Source organism: Mizuhopecten yessoensis, unplaced genomic scaffold (genome assembly GCF_002113885.1).
Source record: "Mizuhopecten yessoensis strain PY_sf001 unplaced genomic scaffold, ASM211388v2 scaffold6731, whole genome shotgun sequence".
NCBI lineage: Eukaryota > Metazoa > Mollusca > Bivalvia > Pectinida > Pectinidae > Mizuhopecten > Mizuhopecten yessoensis.
Window position 1 is genome coordinate 49301 of NW_018406696.1, and position 17001 is coordinate 66301.

The 17001-nt window shown below is 35.7% G+C and overlaps 2 protein-coding genes across 4 annotated transcripts in view; both read right to left on the bottom strand.

Annotated features, from left to right (window-relative positions):
- Positions 1-5589, bottom strand: LOC110452581 (transmembrane protein 161B-like). Of its 2 annotated transcripts, none has more exons than XM_021501208.1 (2): positions 5518-5589; positions 1-4507 (listed from the first exon to the last, which is right to left on the bottom strand). In XM_021501208.1, the coding sequence occupies exon 2, from the start codon at positions 4477-4479 to the stop codon at positions 2986-2988; it is 1494 nt and encodes a 497-aa protein (XP_021356883.1). In that variant the 5' UTR covers positions 4480-4507; positions 5518-5589; the 3' UTR covers positions 1-2985. The 2 variants fall into 2 exon arrangements, with proteins under 2 accessions (XP_021356883.1, XP_021356884.1); XM_021501209.1 differs by lacking the exon at positions 5518-5589 and adding an exon at positions 5202-5282.
- A 4470-nt stretch (positions 5590-10059) lies between these two features.
- Positions 10060-17001, bottom strand: part of LOC110452583 (arginyl-tRNA--protein transferase 1-like) — a 20618-nt gene continuing 13676 nt past the window's right edge. For both annotated transcript variants that reach the window (XM_021501213.1, XM_021501212.1), the window contains exons 7-10: positions 15087-15268; positions 14283-14382; positions 13671-13788; positions 10060-11021 (exon numbers count right to left, since the gene is read on the bottom strand). In XM_021501213.1, the coding sequence (XP_021356888.1) occupies positions 10840-11021; positions 13671-13788; positions 14283-14382; positions 15087-15268 (582 nt within the window). In that variant the 3' untranslated portion in view covers positions 10060-10839. The remainder of the gene's footprint in view (positions 11022-13670; positions 13789-14282; positions 14383-15086; positions 15269-17001) is intronic.

The following is a 17001-nucleotide window of genomic DNA, read 5'->3' on the forward strand; positions in this document are numbered from 1 at the left end:
TAAGAAAATTTGGTTTTTATTGAAAACTGTATGAAAACAGACAATCTAGGGTATCATGCAGGACCAACCTGAATACATTCCTCAGCAGCAACATACAAACCACAACACATACATACCATTGATAAACACATGGAGAGAAATTAAAGACATACAAACCACAACACATACATACCATTGATGAACACATGGAGAGAAATTAAAAACATACCGACTTATTTAAAGTGTTATATTCAATCGATTGGTAAAGCATGTTGTCTGGGATTATTGAAGTGATCTATAAATCTTATCATGTATGTTTTATACCTGTACTAAAACATTTTATAACAGTATTAAAGTGATAAGGTGCCAAATAAAACAGGACCAAGTCTTTCAGCACCTGTACCATAATTATATTACAAACGTCTTTACCAATTATGATCTAGTATATCATTAGTGGTTTTGAGATGTTTGTAATACGGGTATGAGATGTTTGTAATACGGGTATGAGATGTTTGTAATACGGGTAGAGTACCTTTATAAGATACTTTTCTTAATCAAATTTAAAGTCGTGAGTGTAATAACATATAAGTGAATCAGATTTAATATAATTCATAATACAATGTGTACTGAGAAACCAAGGAAAACAACAACAACAATGATTAGATTTCCACTTACAGCAAATAAAAACTAGTATATATATATATATTCACAGAACTCTTCCGAAAGCACCAACATCAGAATTAATTTATTTAACAAATACGGTTTTGAAAACAGGCCATACTGTGTAAATGTCAATGCTCAATCTTGCTCAAACCTCACAAACAAGCCATTTATAAATATCTTGGTACATGTATTGCTAATTATCTATGTTGCTCATGTGCATTTAAATAACAACGATGCGTATGTCCCCATCTCATTAATCACTATCATAATTCATTGGTTACACTTTTACACAGCTAAAATATTTTTGTTTAGTATCCTCAACATCTTTATCAGATTTCAATGTGAATTACATACAATTCCAGGTAAAACGTTCAATGTATTTCTGAGGATTATCAACTGTCAAAGAGTTGAAGTTAAAAAACATACAGATCAACCATGGATTAAAACATACAGATCAACCATGGATTTTTTTAAATAAAGCAATGGCAAGAAGGTCTCAAAATGTATGTACTAATATCCTGATGTAGAGTATTTATGATACCAACCACCTCATGCTTTGCATTAATGTTTTAATGAAAAATTCAAATATTAACTACTAAACATAAAACACACAAACACAGGTAACAGAATTGCGTATACCAAGTACAAACCTAAAAAGAACCATAACTTCAATCCGTCTATTATAAATCTCCTATTCATTTTTTGAAAATCAAGATTAATGAGATTGCACTTTTACATCCAAGTGCACCCAAATAAAAAAAATATAAATGAGCAAAATTTTCTTATCATTTTCACACACAACACACACAAATCTAATGTACATTTAAAAATACACTGTATAAGGGTTGTAGCTACTACATGTTGAATATCAAATGCTGGAACATTACAGTTTGATTGGAACTTAAATAGTTATTGTATAAACTGTAGCTACCTCAGAAGATCATGACATTTTTAAAACAATAAGAGTAAAATACCTATGCACCAATTTTTACCAGCCAAAGGGATTCATGATTCCTGTCTCATTAATTTTACAAAAGCTTTAAGTAGTTTAGTGTCTCCTTACACTATTCTACTATATACAGACCTCAAAAAGTTACTTTGTTTAATTGAAGTTATTTCCTCAACAATAATACAAAGGTAATTATAGGTTGAGGGCCCTTTTAGGGAGTTAAAACAATTTGAAATTGTCCTCAGTATAGCTACAGATAAGTATTACAGGTAACAGATATCCTGACCATTGACACAGTGGTTGAGCTCCCTACTTTATAACCATGACGTCCAGGGATCAAAATCTCATAGCAGAGCCAAACTATTTTGTGAAATAAGGAATAAGGATAAATTTATTTTTATATTTTACTCAAAAATTAGCAAATAATTCAAGTAAAAAAGAATGACTAACAAATTAGAAATACCAAAGAGCACTAACACATGATTGGGCCACTCTACCTCAAAGGAAGCTACTGACAATTTGTGACCAGTAGATACAATGTTTTTTTCTCAATTTGCCTACTCATACAAATAAATATATCTATAGGTAAAAAAAAAATAAGATTGCTTTACCATTGTTTATTATCTAATTTTAACACGCTTTTGGATACTGCATGCCTCAAGTTAGAGTAGGTACCTGAATTCAAGGCTATACAGCTTACAAGAAACATGAATATTCAACATGACCTAATATTCTATGAAATATAAATAATACGTACAATCTAGGGGATTACACAAATAAGATATACTGTATACAGAAATCTATAACTTTTAACATTACTGTGATGGTAACTTAATTATTTTAGCTATAGCTCACAGTTTTCGCAGTAAAAAAAATTAAGTACATTTTGTATGTTCTTTCAGAATGAAAACATTATGACAAGAATACAGTATTAAAACAGACATTTTGAAAACATAAAAAAAATTGCAACCCACTCAATCTTGCGAAATCTAGAATCACTCTAAGAAAACAATTCCTGTTTCTATCATTCTGTGATTACCTAAGAGGAACATTTTGTCATTTACACAAAATATAAGTTTGTATGTATGACAGTATTTTGTTCAGTGTAAATGATAGCAGTACTGAAATTAACCTGACTTTTTAGACCTAGATTGTACAATTTTATGCTGAAATGATCCTCAATTAAAATGCATATTTAAATATCATTTTACTAGATTTTTTGGTTATTTCCCGAACAATTATATTCATTCATGAAAATCACTTCTAAAAGATCATCATAAGAACAAAATCATGGAGCAACAACATTTTTTTTTTAAATTTAAAGTGAAAAAATATGTTAAGTACCAGGTATACATAAAGATATTTTTTTGCCCCCCGTTATATGAAGATAAAAGTTAAGAAGAAATTTTTGAGTAGTAGTAGATTCCAAAGGCTGTACATGTAAACCAGCTTGCTCCCACCCACCACACCACGAAGGCCAGGAGTCCACGATACCACTGGGGAGAGAATACCAGTCTCAGGTTTGTCATGGCCCAGGAGAATTGGGCGACCGCCTCTGTCACACTGTCTGGCTCGTTAATAGGTGTAGTAGCATTGGTAGGAGCAATGTTAGCCTTTCCTACACTGAGGGATGTAACATAATCCTCCACACTCTCTCCAAACATGGCCGACCAGGAGAAGTCTCCAAGAGTCTTTTGTAAAAATGTCAGAAACAAAAGTAATACTAGAGGGGTTATATACTGCAGTGCCACAACACAGAGATAATAGAATACACGAGCCACCATCTTTTGTAGGTCTCTACTGTTAACTCGACCAGTTTCTTTCTTCAGATTCTCCAGTCGAATGTAAGCAACATTAAGATGGCTTTGTAGATGTGGTGTCAGGAGACAAAGACGTAATACTATGAAAATAACAATCAGACTGATTCTCCAAATTTCAAACATTGGCTCATTCATTAGTTGATATGTCACTTTCCAGTGCTTTGCACATATGACGTCTCTCCCAATAGGTTTGAACCACATCAATAGGATGATGATGGGCATAACAAAATTCAGTTGTAAAAGTGCTTGCATGACTCGCTGTTCTTTGTAGTATTTTAATGTGTCAAGATGTAGTTTTGCATAGCGTAGTCCGGGAAATGTTAAAAGTGCACCTATAAAAGAACATAGAAATGTCAAGATGATTTTGAAGGTCAAGAATGATACAGGTCCATGAGATTCTAGCCCTTGTTCTTTTAGAAACTGTGTTGCACTTTCCGAAAAATTGCTGTATCCCTCCTGCAATCCAAGTTCCAATGTACCCGAGTCAATCACTAATACTCCCATAGCAACTACCAGAAAGAAGAAACCAAATGTAACGCATAGGATCTTCTCTCCACCCTCGTCCGACTTAAAATACATGGCTGTCTGGGCAACTAACAGCCGCAGACAGAATCCTACTGCTAGGAGACACCAGAGAATACTGATATTCATTTCTGACCTCTGACCTAAGGTGAAATAGATCTCTGTTAATATGTACACAACTACTGCCGATACTGAAAAATCCATAAGCCATTGATACTCGTCGTAAAACTTCAGCTGTAAGAGATCTATAAGTTCCACTGGAGCAGTATCCAGTTCAAGAGGAATGCTCCTTGGTACAGAGAAACCTTCAGCATTTCCAGCACCAGCCTTATCCTTACGATTATCAAATTTTCTGTTTTTAGCCTTGTTTGGTGCAGTTGAGGAAGCCAGGCCAGCAACCTCTCTTATTTGAGCATCGGTAGGATGTAAAAAACGGAATAACTTCCCACACAGAAGCCATCGCCCAAAGGAGAAATGTTTTGCCAATTTCTGCAAAAGGCTAAAAACGATGAGACTGAACACAAGCTGGGCTCCAAGGATGGTCATCTTTACTTCCTGTTGACCAAAGACTTATCTGAAATAAAGAATCAAAGTAATTATTCCAAAGGGAATTAACTCTGAACAGGTTACAGCTGCACCCCTGTATATAATTACAAAGTAACATGAACTCAGAGTGACATCAAAATTAACAGTATAACACATCTGGACCTTATCTTTGATTAGTGTACAACTGTTCCAATTATTTATTTTCTCAGCGCATTGGAGACAAACTATATTCTATTTTTAAGGTGACCACCCATTACCTTAGCATTTAACTCTTTTCTTTTATCAGAAAACATATGTAATGGGAGAAGAAAAATGCACAGCCAAAATGGGATTTGAACCTGGAACGTTAACCCTTTGAACTATAGCGGACAAATTGAGCTACCTTGTCACCAACAATCGATCGATCCATTCCAGTTCAACTACATACATATAGGTTAAAATGAGTTTGGTGTCGTCACAAATGTTGATTTGTATATAATTATAACAGAAATGACATCTTAAAGTGACAACAACTTCATTCAGCTTATTGCTTCACTGAAACTACAGTTTTTAGACCCCCCCCCCCCCTCCCCCGTCATGATGAGCTTCATTTACGATGTCCTTGAAGCGATATGAGTGTAACGTAAGTGCTGTAATAGTATAAAATTTCCTCGAATTATACTAAGAGGTGCGTCTTATAGAGAACATGATATGGGTGGCTACAGTTGATCGATATTTTTTACCATGTAATCAGCAAATGTAGTTTCGAAATTAGGGCCAACCGGGAACCAGAAGATCACTCCAAGTATGTAAACACAAAGTTGGGGAAAAGCTCTACGTATTATTGTATAGATTCAACTATAAGTGCTTAAGTGAGCCGAATATGCCGGCTGCCCTGTCGAAATTTGCCGCAGGAAAAAGACCCCTGAATACTGTTTTTCACAAAAAAATACATATGCTAATAAGCTCTTAATATAGCTCTGCATATTAACAGGAGAAGAACGTAACGCAACTTAAATTAGGTGTTACGAAATGAAAATAACGTCCTTGAATAATCACCTTTACATCAAGTTAGGCCCAGCCTCAATATGCCATTCACTTCGCCGGCACATGTGCCGCTTATACCGTTACTAATTCATCCCGCGTATATCAACACAAATAAATAAAAGTTTACTTCTTTTTTTTGCTTTAGTTTGCTTTATTTTTTTGTAGAAAAATAAAAGTGTTTAATATAAATAAATCCTGTTTATGTACTCTATCACTGGTAGGATTATGACAAAAGAAAATGTTTGATTTGGGTACAATTAATGAAATATAAGGGAAATAACTCCTGCGCGTTTAATTCAAATTAAATTAAATCACTCATTACAAAAGATTACGGTGAACCTTACAAAATGGGAATACTAATTTCCGGTAAAGATGTGTATATGAGATATATATGGTCTCATTGAGGGTTGCTATAATAAAAAAAAATCAAACAATTTTGAAAGCGCAGTGCCTGAATAACAGGCAAAAGGAGATCCGACATTTTTTCAAGACTGAAAGGTATACCACTGTTTTTCACATCTGCAAGCTTAAGCTTCCATGTCTTGTGAAAGAAAAAGAGAGGAGAGGAAACATAGCTACAGAGTTTTAAGATCTTTATATCCCTAGCTCCAAAGACTCTTTAAAAATGTCTGCTCAAGAGCATAATGGAAGAACTTTGTTTCTATAGATTATAATAGGCCTCGATCTCCTCCAAACAATTTTGATATATAAGAAAATCACATGTTTATAACAGGGTTCTGGATGTTCTGCCTGATGGCTTATACTATCTTTATTTCAAATATACAGAAGATATATCTGTTTATATTTTTATTTCAAAGCAAAATACAAACAATTATGTATATAAGCTACAAAGTAGGATTTTGTATGAAAAGCATATTCATATTCTCAGCAGCAACATCTAAATCAACAATCAAAGTACTGCATCAATGATTGGTGCTTTAGAAATTAGCTTCAAGCACATCTATGCTTACAATTGAGTCAGACCTGCAGATAAAATGTGTGCACTTTTGTATCAGTAACAAAAACATGTAGTTTCTGCATGTGTAAATGAGAGGCAAGACAAATTCATTCTGATGTACATGTACTACTGACAGTTTATTTTGTTACTCATCAGATACAGGAGGATAAGAACACAGTATAAAAGGCAGAGGTTTTATCAAAATACAGTAAATGTGATGGTTTCTGTTGTCAATCTCACACAAAATCATACATAATGTTTGTTCGTTTAAGTTTCTTGATTGTTGGTTAGATATAAGTTTGAGTATTCATCACAAGGTTGAACATGTTTTGTCAAGTAACATTAATATTACTTACATCTAAAAAACAGAAAAATCAGTGTTATGTGAATTTTTCTATTTCTACAGAGATACGCAAAATTTCTGTTTTAAATATTGCAGACATTGAGAGGTTAAAGGTTATTCAATCCCAGTAAGCAGTACAATAATATAAAGGTTAAAAATATAAAAGTATTTTGACATAAATTAAATCAGCTTATTACTGCCAAAAATAATTTTCAGTCATCAAATCAATAAATTTTATATTGACATATTAATATGTGACTCCAGTTGACAGTTTTCTTTATGATCCAGCTAAATTAAATCAGCTTATTATTGCCAAAAATAATATCCTTTCAGTCATCAAATCAATACAATTTTACATTGACATATTAATATGTGACTCCAGTTGACAGTTTTCTTTATGATCCAGCTAACTTCAGCATCAAGTGCAGAGAATGGATTTATTTTGAATACAATCTTGCATTGTTCCTTTATTTGAAACAAAAGTCTGTTTACCCTGCAAAAACCTACTTCAGTGTTTCCTTTATACAAGACATAAAGCAACATAATACCTTAACATATCAAGCCCGGAACTCGCGAAAATCTTCTATTTGTTTTATTCTATTTCAAAGTAAAGACTCAGAGAGCAAGTTACATAGAAACGTAGATTACCACATTTTTAATAAAATAGGTTACATATAAAATACATTCATCTGTTTCAGAATTGTCATGTTCGGACACTATCTTATACAATAAAATCTCTCTAACAACTTAACAATACAAACATCTAGGAAAATCCATATACATGTTTCGTCATAATTATGTATGTGTGAAAATATTAACGAACAGCAAATGCATAAATAAAAAAATAACGATTGAAACTAAATGTACTTTAAAACCGTAGGGCATTCTGCATTTGATTTCAGCTAAACCTACTTCATCGCCAGTTTAATTGTAAGCCAAACCTACTTCATTGCCAATTTAATTGTAAGCTAAACCTACTTCATTAATGCCAGTTCAATTGAAAGTTAAACCTGTACTTCATTGCCAGTTGAATTGCACATATTTCTTAAATCACCAATATCTAGGAAAAGGTTTCAGAGTTCCATTATAAAAACATGATCCTTACCTGTCACTATACACACAATGATGAGGTTTCAGTGTCAAAATAAATATCATTAAAATCATAAACACCAGGGTTTATGATTTATTTGTTAGTGGTTAATAAACCTGAAATAGCTTTGCATCTGTCACTACAGTATCAACAAAAAGGAATTTTTTAAGTAATTACTATCATAGTTAGGTATATTGCTAACATGGTATGGAACAAACCTGCATATTAAAGTTTTAGATCAAAAATATCTTGAACATCTGATAGAGTACAAAATGTTAATTGCAAAACAGAATCAAAACAAACTGATTTGCTATAGCTTAACCTAAATATACAATTTTGAACAGTAGGGAAATGTATACCCGGTACTGATCATTCAACTGTAGTTAACTTGTAAGTTCTAAAATGTATGATTTATTTTTGACAGAGATATTTGATATCTTTTAAACAGAAGATTGAAGAAGCTACATATATTGTCTGTTGACAGCTGTACTATATATTATGTTCTTGATCCAATTTAAATCTGGGGCCTGTTCATTTAAGTGGAACAACGGTTTGTCAGTTTTTAAATGTAATATTTTCGGGTATAAATCCTGATGGACCTGCAATTAGTTATGCAGGCCTTGAAAGGCTTTGTCAAGGCTCACCTGAAAGCAGCATCAGATTACAAGGTCGGACCGCATTTCAGAAACGATATAACTCTGGTCCAACTGGTTCAACCATTTGGATCACTATAAATGAAAGCGGCCCCAAGTAATGACAAAAGGGAGATAACTCATATCTATAACTCATTGTATTCTGTTTTGCAATTTAATAATTTTGTAATCCATAACAACTAGGTAGCTTGTACTATGAACGTATCACACCTCCATCTCACATTGCTAATAATACAACAATATGATGACTTTGGTGTCAGGCTCAGGGAGGCTACAATCCTTCTTGTGTCTTAACCCATACAAAAATTTCAGAGAAACTGTTATTAACCAATCACAAGAAATGATATTAGTTTGGTTTGTTGTTGCTTAACATCCTATTAACAGCTATGGTCATTAAAGGACTTACTAGGTTTTAGTGGTGGAGGAAACAGGAGTACCTGGAGAAAACCACCAACCTGCCGACACTACCTGATGACTGCATGCCCCATACAGGCTTTGCACCCACGACCCAGTGGTGGAGGGCTAGTGATCATAGATTGTCAGATGCCTTAACGACTTGGTCTCACCCCCCCCCCCCCCCAGAGACATATGCAGCCACATTTCATGACGGACAAGAAGCCTTTTCCAGTGACTATAGCTGCAGATCCACTGAATGAGACACATCCGTGATTGGAATACAGCAACACTGTCTGGCTAAAGGCCTTGGTAAGAGAATCAACTTTAAAGATAGCAATTCTATCTACTTTAAATACCATATGTTTAATCTATTCTTGTATATTCAATATCTATAATGATCACTGTCCTTTCTATAGAACATGATACAAATATTTGTATTCCTCTGTACTCCAACAGGCTGACAAACATAAAACCCTACTCGTGGCCTTGTGGTTATTGCCAAGACCAAAACCCTTAGACTTCTAATGCATAACAGAACATTTCATAAACAAATAGAACATGTGTGTGAACAATAAGAAAGACTCAGTGGTATTGAACTACAGGGTCTACCCATAATGATTATTTTACCAACTTACACATTGTACCAATCATTAAATTAGACACAATAAAAATCACATAGGACTGTTACATGTCAGACAAGATCTAACACATCGATATCTTGATAAGTTACATGTCAGACAAGATCTAATACACAGATATCTTGATAAGTTACATGTCAGACAAGATCTAATACACAGATTTCTTGATAAGTTACATGTCGGACAAGATCTAACACACAGATATCTTGATAAGTTACATGTCAGACAAGATCTACTACACAGATATCTTGATAAGTTACATGGCAGACATGATCTAATACACAGATATCTTGATAAGTTACATGGCAGACATGATCTAATACACAGATATCTTGATAAGTGACATGCCAGACAAGATCTACTAAACAGATATCTTGATAAGTTACATGGCAGACATGATCTAATACACAGATATCTTGATAAGTGACATGCCAGACAAGATCTGATAAACAGATATCTTGATAAGTTACATGGCAGACATGATCTAATACACAGATATCTTGATAAGTTACATATCAGACAAGATCTAATACACAAATATCTTGATAAGTTACATGTCAGACAAGATCTAATACACAGATATCTTGATAAGTGACATGCCAGACAAGATCTAATAAACAGATATCTTGATAAGTTACATGTCAGACAAGATCTAATACACAGATATCTTGATAAGTTACATGTCAGACAAGATCTAATACACAGATATCTTGATAAGTTACTTAATAGACTAATATTAAGCATGGCACTGGCTAGTAAAGTACATACGATGTACTACCCAACACAGATCTTAAGTAGATTCATTCGAAGATTTCAACACATATATGACATCTATGACCTTGAGTGTGTGTCAAACTAATTTGCAAAAAATAATCTTGATAGCCTTCATCCTGGCAAGTTACAGGCCAAATGTCAATACTGTTGGCCTTTAGAAGTTTTAAGATTTCAATACATTTTACCCCTGTGATTTTAAAAAATGGATCAGGATCATGACCTTAGAAATGGATCAAGGTTATACATTTCAGCAAACTTGGTAGCCCTCCACCCCAGCAAGTTACAGGCTAAACATTTTGACCCTTAATACCTTATGGATCTTCAGAAGTTGTTGAAGGAAAACATTGCTGCTGGATAGACTTCATGTCGGCTAATAATAGTATTAGAATATTACTAACTAAAATAAATACTGCAACACCGATAGTTCCAATTAATCAAAACATTCAATGTGCATATTTCTATTATCAAGTTTATGTTGATATCTATGATTTTCTAAACAACAACAGTCTCTGTGCACACTTCCTTCCCACAAAAAGGGCATATTCCATCACTTCTTTAGCGTCTCGTGCTTTTGCATTCAAAGCCTTGTAGATTTCATAAGTCATAATTTGCCGACAGAAAAGTACAAGCACAGTGTCAATCTCAAGTTTTGCACCGTCATCCTCTGTAAAATAAACATATTTTTTTTATTAGCTGTTCCCACTCAAGCTTGATGACATGTATTAATACAAAACAATACAGTAGAATTCTGTTAGAAACTTATGGTATTCACTATTCTGTTTAATGCTAGTTACCAAATAATACATCTACAAAGACTTAGGTAACATTGTACAAATATCCATCTCCAGATTAGGTAAAATGGACCATGGTCTGAAATTGCTTATCATAATAAAATTGCTTGCTGTTGTTTCTTCCCATTCATAACTGCCAAGAAGACAGGTCATACAGCCAATATCCATAAACAGATCAAGTATATGTATTATTACATTATGGGTCAAAGAAGTAATATAGACGGTAAAATCCCATATAACACTGGATTCTAATGGAGGTATGTCCATAGGATACAAATTACTTAAAATATTATATGGGGCAAAGAAGTAATTCAAACAGTTTAGGTTGTCAAATTTTCGGAGCGATCCGCTCCTTTTCAAGACACAGTGAAACAGAACAGTTACATGTACAATACATCATATTACAAGAAGATAGAACTGATATACTATAATTGAAAATATAGCTATTATTTAAAACCAATAGTCCCCTCGGCTAAAGACAGCCGAGAGCATCGCAGACAAGGAACGCTGATGTTGAGGACCTATTCTTGCGCAAGGTGCATTATCACATAAAGTGAGTCAACGAGAGATATCAAAAACGTGGAACATGTGCATGTGGAAATCTGGCCCGGTAAATGTGAAAAATCTCAATTTGCTAGGGAATGTCTCATTAGTCGCCTCTCAATTCTGCGGTGGATCTAACAGTCACAGCAGGGGGTCCACACTTAGTCGCCTCTTTTGGTTTGTAGGAATAATGCATGTAATTATCAAATAAGTGAATGCAGGAGGAATAAGTAGATGAAATGGCTAAGATACTGTATAAATCTGCAAAATTAATCTGACAACGGCTGTTGGTCACACACACTGACATGAAGCAGCAGGCAGGTGAGATAGGTGACCAACTGTGCAGTAATGCATCATTAGGTCAAATGCCCCCTGGAAGGAAAACGAGCAGATGGCAACCACCTATCGTTCGATCATACCTCGAGGGTAGCAGGTTTGTAGATTGGTGATCCAAAAACGTTCTCTCGTACGTCGTCTCATTTCATCCCATGTAGGGCAATGATCTATGGCAACAACCTGCATGTCTTTCCAACTGTGGCTAGGCATATTAAAAGGCCTTGCCACAGGGAAGTCTGGTTTGTTCTGCTTGATGGAGCAGCGGTGGTTGTTGATCCTGACATTGAGCTGGGTGCAGGTCTCGCCAACGTACTGTAAATTGTATTTATTGCAGGTAATAAGGTACACCACATTGACTGATGTGCATGTCAGTGTTAGTAGTATGTGATACACTTTGCCGTTGATTGTACATTGAAATGTATCTGTGGAGCACGTGTATAGACACAGTTTGCACACCTTCTTGTTACAGGTATTGAAAGAGCCTTTCACCGCAGCAGGGTTAGGTGTAGGTAGCTTGCTGCTTACCACAAGATCTATAATGTGTTTAGGTCTAAGATATGCCAGTATAGGAGACTCTGGAAAGATCTGCCTAAGTTTTGCTGAAGATTCGATGATGCACCAGTGCTTTTTCAAGATAGATGGAAGTGGCGACATGTCTGGGTGGAACATGACTACACAAGGTACCCTTTGTGTTTGGGGTCTGACTTTGTATACAAGCAGACTGGCCCTGTCCAGTACCCCCACTTTGTCTGGATGGGAGGAGATACTGGTGTGTGTCAGCACACACCAGTATCTTCTCCCATCCAGTTGTCATCCCTCGCACACCACAAGAAGCATACTCTACTCCCAAGCTCTGCGCATCAGGCGTATTATTTGGGATGACATCATCTTTGAACGCAGATGTTCAGAGTTAAAGTCCCATAATTACATGCATTATTCCTGCAAACCAAAAGAGGCGACTAAATGTGGACCCCCTGCTGTGACTGTTAGATCCACCGCAGAATTGAGAGGCGACGAAGGAGACATTCCCTAGCAAATTGATATTTTTCACATTTACTGGGCCAGATTTCCACATGCACATGTTCCACGTTTTTGATATCTCTCGTTGACTCACTTTATGTGATAGTGCATCTTGCGTAGGAATAGGTCCTCTACATCAGCGTTCCTTGTCCGCAATGCTCTCAGCTTAATTGCTGCCCTCGGCTGTCTTTAGCCGAGGGGACTATTGGTTTTATATAATAGCTATATTTTCAATTATAGTATATCAGTTCTATCTTCTTGTAATATGATGTATATGTACATGTAACTGTTTTGTTTCACTGTGCCTTGAAAAAGGAGTGGATCGCTCTGAAAATTTGACAACCTAAACTTGTCCACACTGTTGGAATGACTTCTTTGCCCCATATTATTACATAAGGTAGAAAGCTGAGGCAGCTGATAAGGGACCTTTGTAAACAAAAAGGGTTACTTGTTTTTTCCTGATTGATGATGACTTTTTAATACTGGTACTGTACATGCATTCAAATGTGGCCATAAAAAATCAATATCAGTCATAATGATAACCATATGAAAAGAACATTGGAACAAATTATCATACTGAACTAATGTATTACATTAGACGGTATCACAATAACTGTACATACCTACGTCGTCCGCGGCGAACCTGGAGTATTTGTTTACATCTAGTTTAGGTGCACACTCTGCTATCGGTAGCCAGGTGTAGGTCTCTGGACACAACAGGAATGATGGGAAGTACTGACCCTGGAGACAGACGAATAAATTTAATGATATCTGTCTTACATACCAAAAATATATTATATTATTTTCTGGAATTATGGGAAGTACTGACCCTGGAGACAGAGAAACAAATTTAATGATATCTGTCTTACATACTGAAAAATATATTATGCACATCACCTCTGCATTATGTCACAGTAACACACATCAAGATAACTTAAGTCTGTATAAAAGTCCTGAGTTAAAATCTGTCATATAATACTGATATCACAAAGTGCCAGAATTTTGTGTAAAATACTCAATCACATACATAGTCAAACAAAATAGTACGGATAATTTGATTGGTCAAATTTTCAAAGATTCAGAATGACTGTTGTGCTTTCAGATGATGAATAACCAAAGAAATGAAATCTCACAAGTGAAAGTTCAGCACTGATCATGAGCAACAATGATTTGATCACTGTTCAATATCTATGGTTACATGTAGCTGTGGTATATTATCTGAAGATATACTTTACCTTATATTTCATTTTCGGACATGAATGTATGTAGTATCCCATATAGTAATATATAAGGTCAGGGGCTTTCTTGTTCAGCTCTTGAACAAAGGCAATTTCTCTGTAAAAATAAAATACTGATTTTTTTATAATTCAGAACATTTAACAAATCATATGTATTATATAGAGTTCTTTGTCTGATTAAGATCCTTACAGAGATTGCAACAGAAAAAGATAAAGTAAATTTGTAAACAAAGGAACCATGTTAGCCTGGTTGTCTAGATAATGTAGAAAACTACATGTATTGTTGCATTGAGAAATCTTTAATAATTGTAATTAAAACTAATTGCAGGTTCTTATATACCGCTTTATCACAACCTAGTTCAAAGGTCGTCTCAAAGCGGTTCACAAATTATTATCCATGGTTATAGGGCCTTTGCAACCAGCCAATATCTTTCTCAACTCCCTGAGGAAAAGATACAGCTGGTGTTTCCATTTCGGAGCTAACAGCTAGCATTCAACAATTCTAGCACTGCCCAACCATGTACTCATTTACAGCCGAGTAGACTGGAACAAGCAGAGTAAAGTAACTTCTAGAAAGATACAACACAATACTGTGCCATGACTCAAACTCGCAACCCTTTATATGATGCCCGGCATCCTACCACTACACTACCGTGCCTCCTAACTAAAAGTAGCTGTCTGGACGGACAACGTTCCATGGCTTTGTAGTAAAGGAACAGTTGACTTTATTAGCAACATATTCCTGAGTTTATATACCAGGGCTTTATATGTTGGGTGTTATCATAATGATATATTACATACCTGAGAGCTGTATATGTTCCTAAAGACAGAAAGTCGTAGTCTGGGTGGTAGTAGAGATAGACAGATGACACACAGTAAGGCAGGATGTCAATGACACCTACGGCAATGATTTTACCATCTAAAATGTAATGTTGATGGAAAGATCCATAACCCTGAGGTAATCCCCCCTTCTTGGTCTCCTCCTGTAATGACAAGTAACATAAACTATACATACATATGAAGTCTTAGAAAGCAATCCAAGAATGCAGGTCAACTTCCTGTTTATAACATTTCCTGTAGTTTAGTGACTGCTTATCTTTAAAAAAAGAGGCAATTAACCATGATCAAAACACACTAAAGTTTTGCAAATTATTAAGTTTGAAATACAGTTCATGGTATGAATTCATATCAAAAGCCAAAATACAAAGAAATAACAGCTTATTTGAAACAATTTCAATTGTTGCAATGTGATCAAATATACTACTTCAATCAATCTGTGAGTTTGACCTGATACATGTACATTGAGTGGTGAGTGACTTCATACCTTGAGTGATGTGTGTGACTTGATACCTTGAGTGATGTGTTTGACTTGATTCCTTCCTTGATGTGTGTGAATTGATACTGTGAGTGATGTGTGTGACCTGATACCTTGAGTGATGTGTGTGACCCGATACCTTGAGTGATGTGTTTGACTTGATTCCTTCCTTGATGTGTGTGAATTGATACTGTGAGTGATGTGTGTGACCTGATACCTTGAGTGATGTGTGTGACTTGATTCAATGAGTGATGTGTTTGACTTGATACCTTGAGTAGTGTGTGTGACTTGATACCTTGAGTGATTTGTTTGTCTTGATACCTTGAGTGATATGTGTGACCCGATACCTTGAGTGATGTGTTTGACTTGAAACCTTGAGTAGTGTGTGTGACTTGATACCTTGAGTGATGTGTTTGACTTGAAACCTTGAGTAGTGTGTGTGACTTGATACCTTGAGTGATGTGGGTGACCCGATACCTTGAGTGATGTGTTTGACTTGATACCTTGAGTGATGTGTGTGACCCGATACCTTGAGTGATGAGTGTGACTTGATACCTTGAGTGATGTGTGTGACTTGATTCCTTCCGTGATGTGTGTGACTTGATACCTTGAGTGATGTGTGTGACCTGATACCTTGAGTGATGTGTGTGACTTGATACCTTGAGTGATGTGTTTGACTTGATTCCTTCAGTGATGTGTGTGAATTGATACTGTGAGTGATGTGTGTGACCTGATACCTTCAGTGGTGAGTGTGAATTGATACTGTGAGTGATGTGTGTGACCTGATACCTTCAGTGGTGAGTGTGAATTGATACTGTGAGTGATGTGTGTGACCTGATACCTTCAGTGGTGAGTGTGAATTGATACTGTGAGTGATGTGTGTGACCTGATACCTTCAGTGGTGAGTGTGAATTGATACTGTGAGTGATGTGTGTGACCTGATACCTTCAGTGGTGAGTGTGAATTGATACTGTGAGTGATGTGTGTGACCTGATACCTTCAGTGGTGAGTGTGAATTGATACTGTGAGTGATGTGTGTGACCTGATACCTTCAGTGGTGAGTGTGAATTGATACTGTGAGTGATGTGTGTGACCTGATACCTTCAGTGGTGAGTGTGAATTGATGCTGTGAGTGATGTGTGTGACCCGATGCCTTGAGTGATGTGTGTGACTTGATACCTTGAGTGATGTGTTTGACTTGATACCTTGAGTGATGTGTTTGACTTGATTCCTTCCGTGATGTGTGTGAATTAATACTTTGAGTGATGTGTGTGACCCGATACCTTGAGTGATGTGTGTGACTTGATACCATCAGTGATGTGTGTGACTTGATACTTCGAGTGATGTGTGTGACCCGATACCTTGAGTGATGTGTGTGAATTGATACCTTGAGTGATGTGT

Coding starts and splice junctions, on each gene's coding strand:
- LOC110452581 (XM_021501208.1), bottom strand. CDS start 4,479: ATGACCATCCTTGGAGCCCAGCTTGTGTTCAGTCTCATCGTTTTTAGC.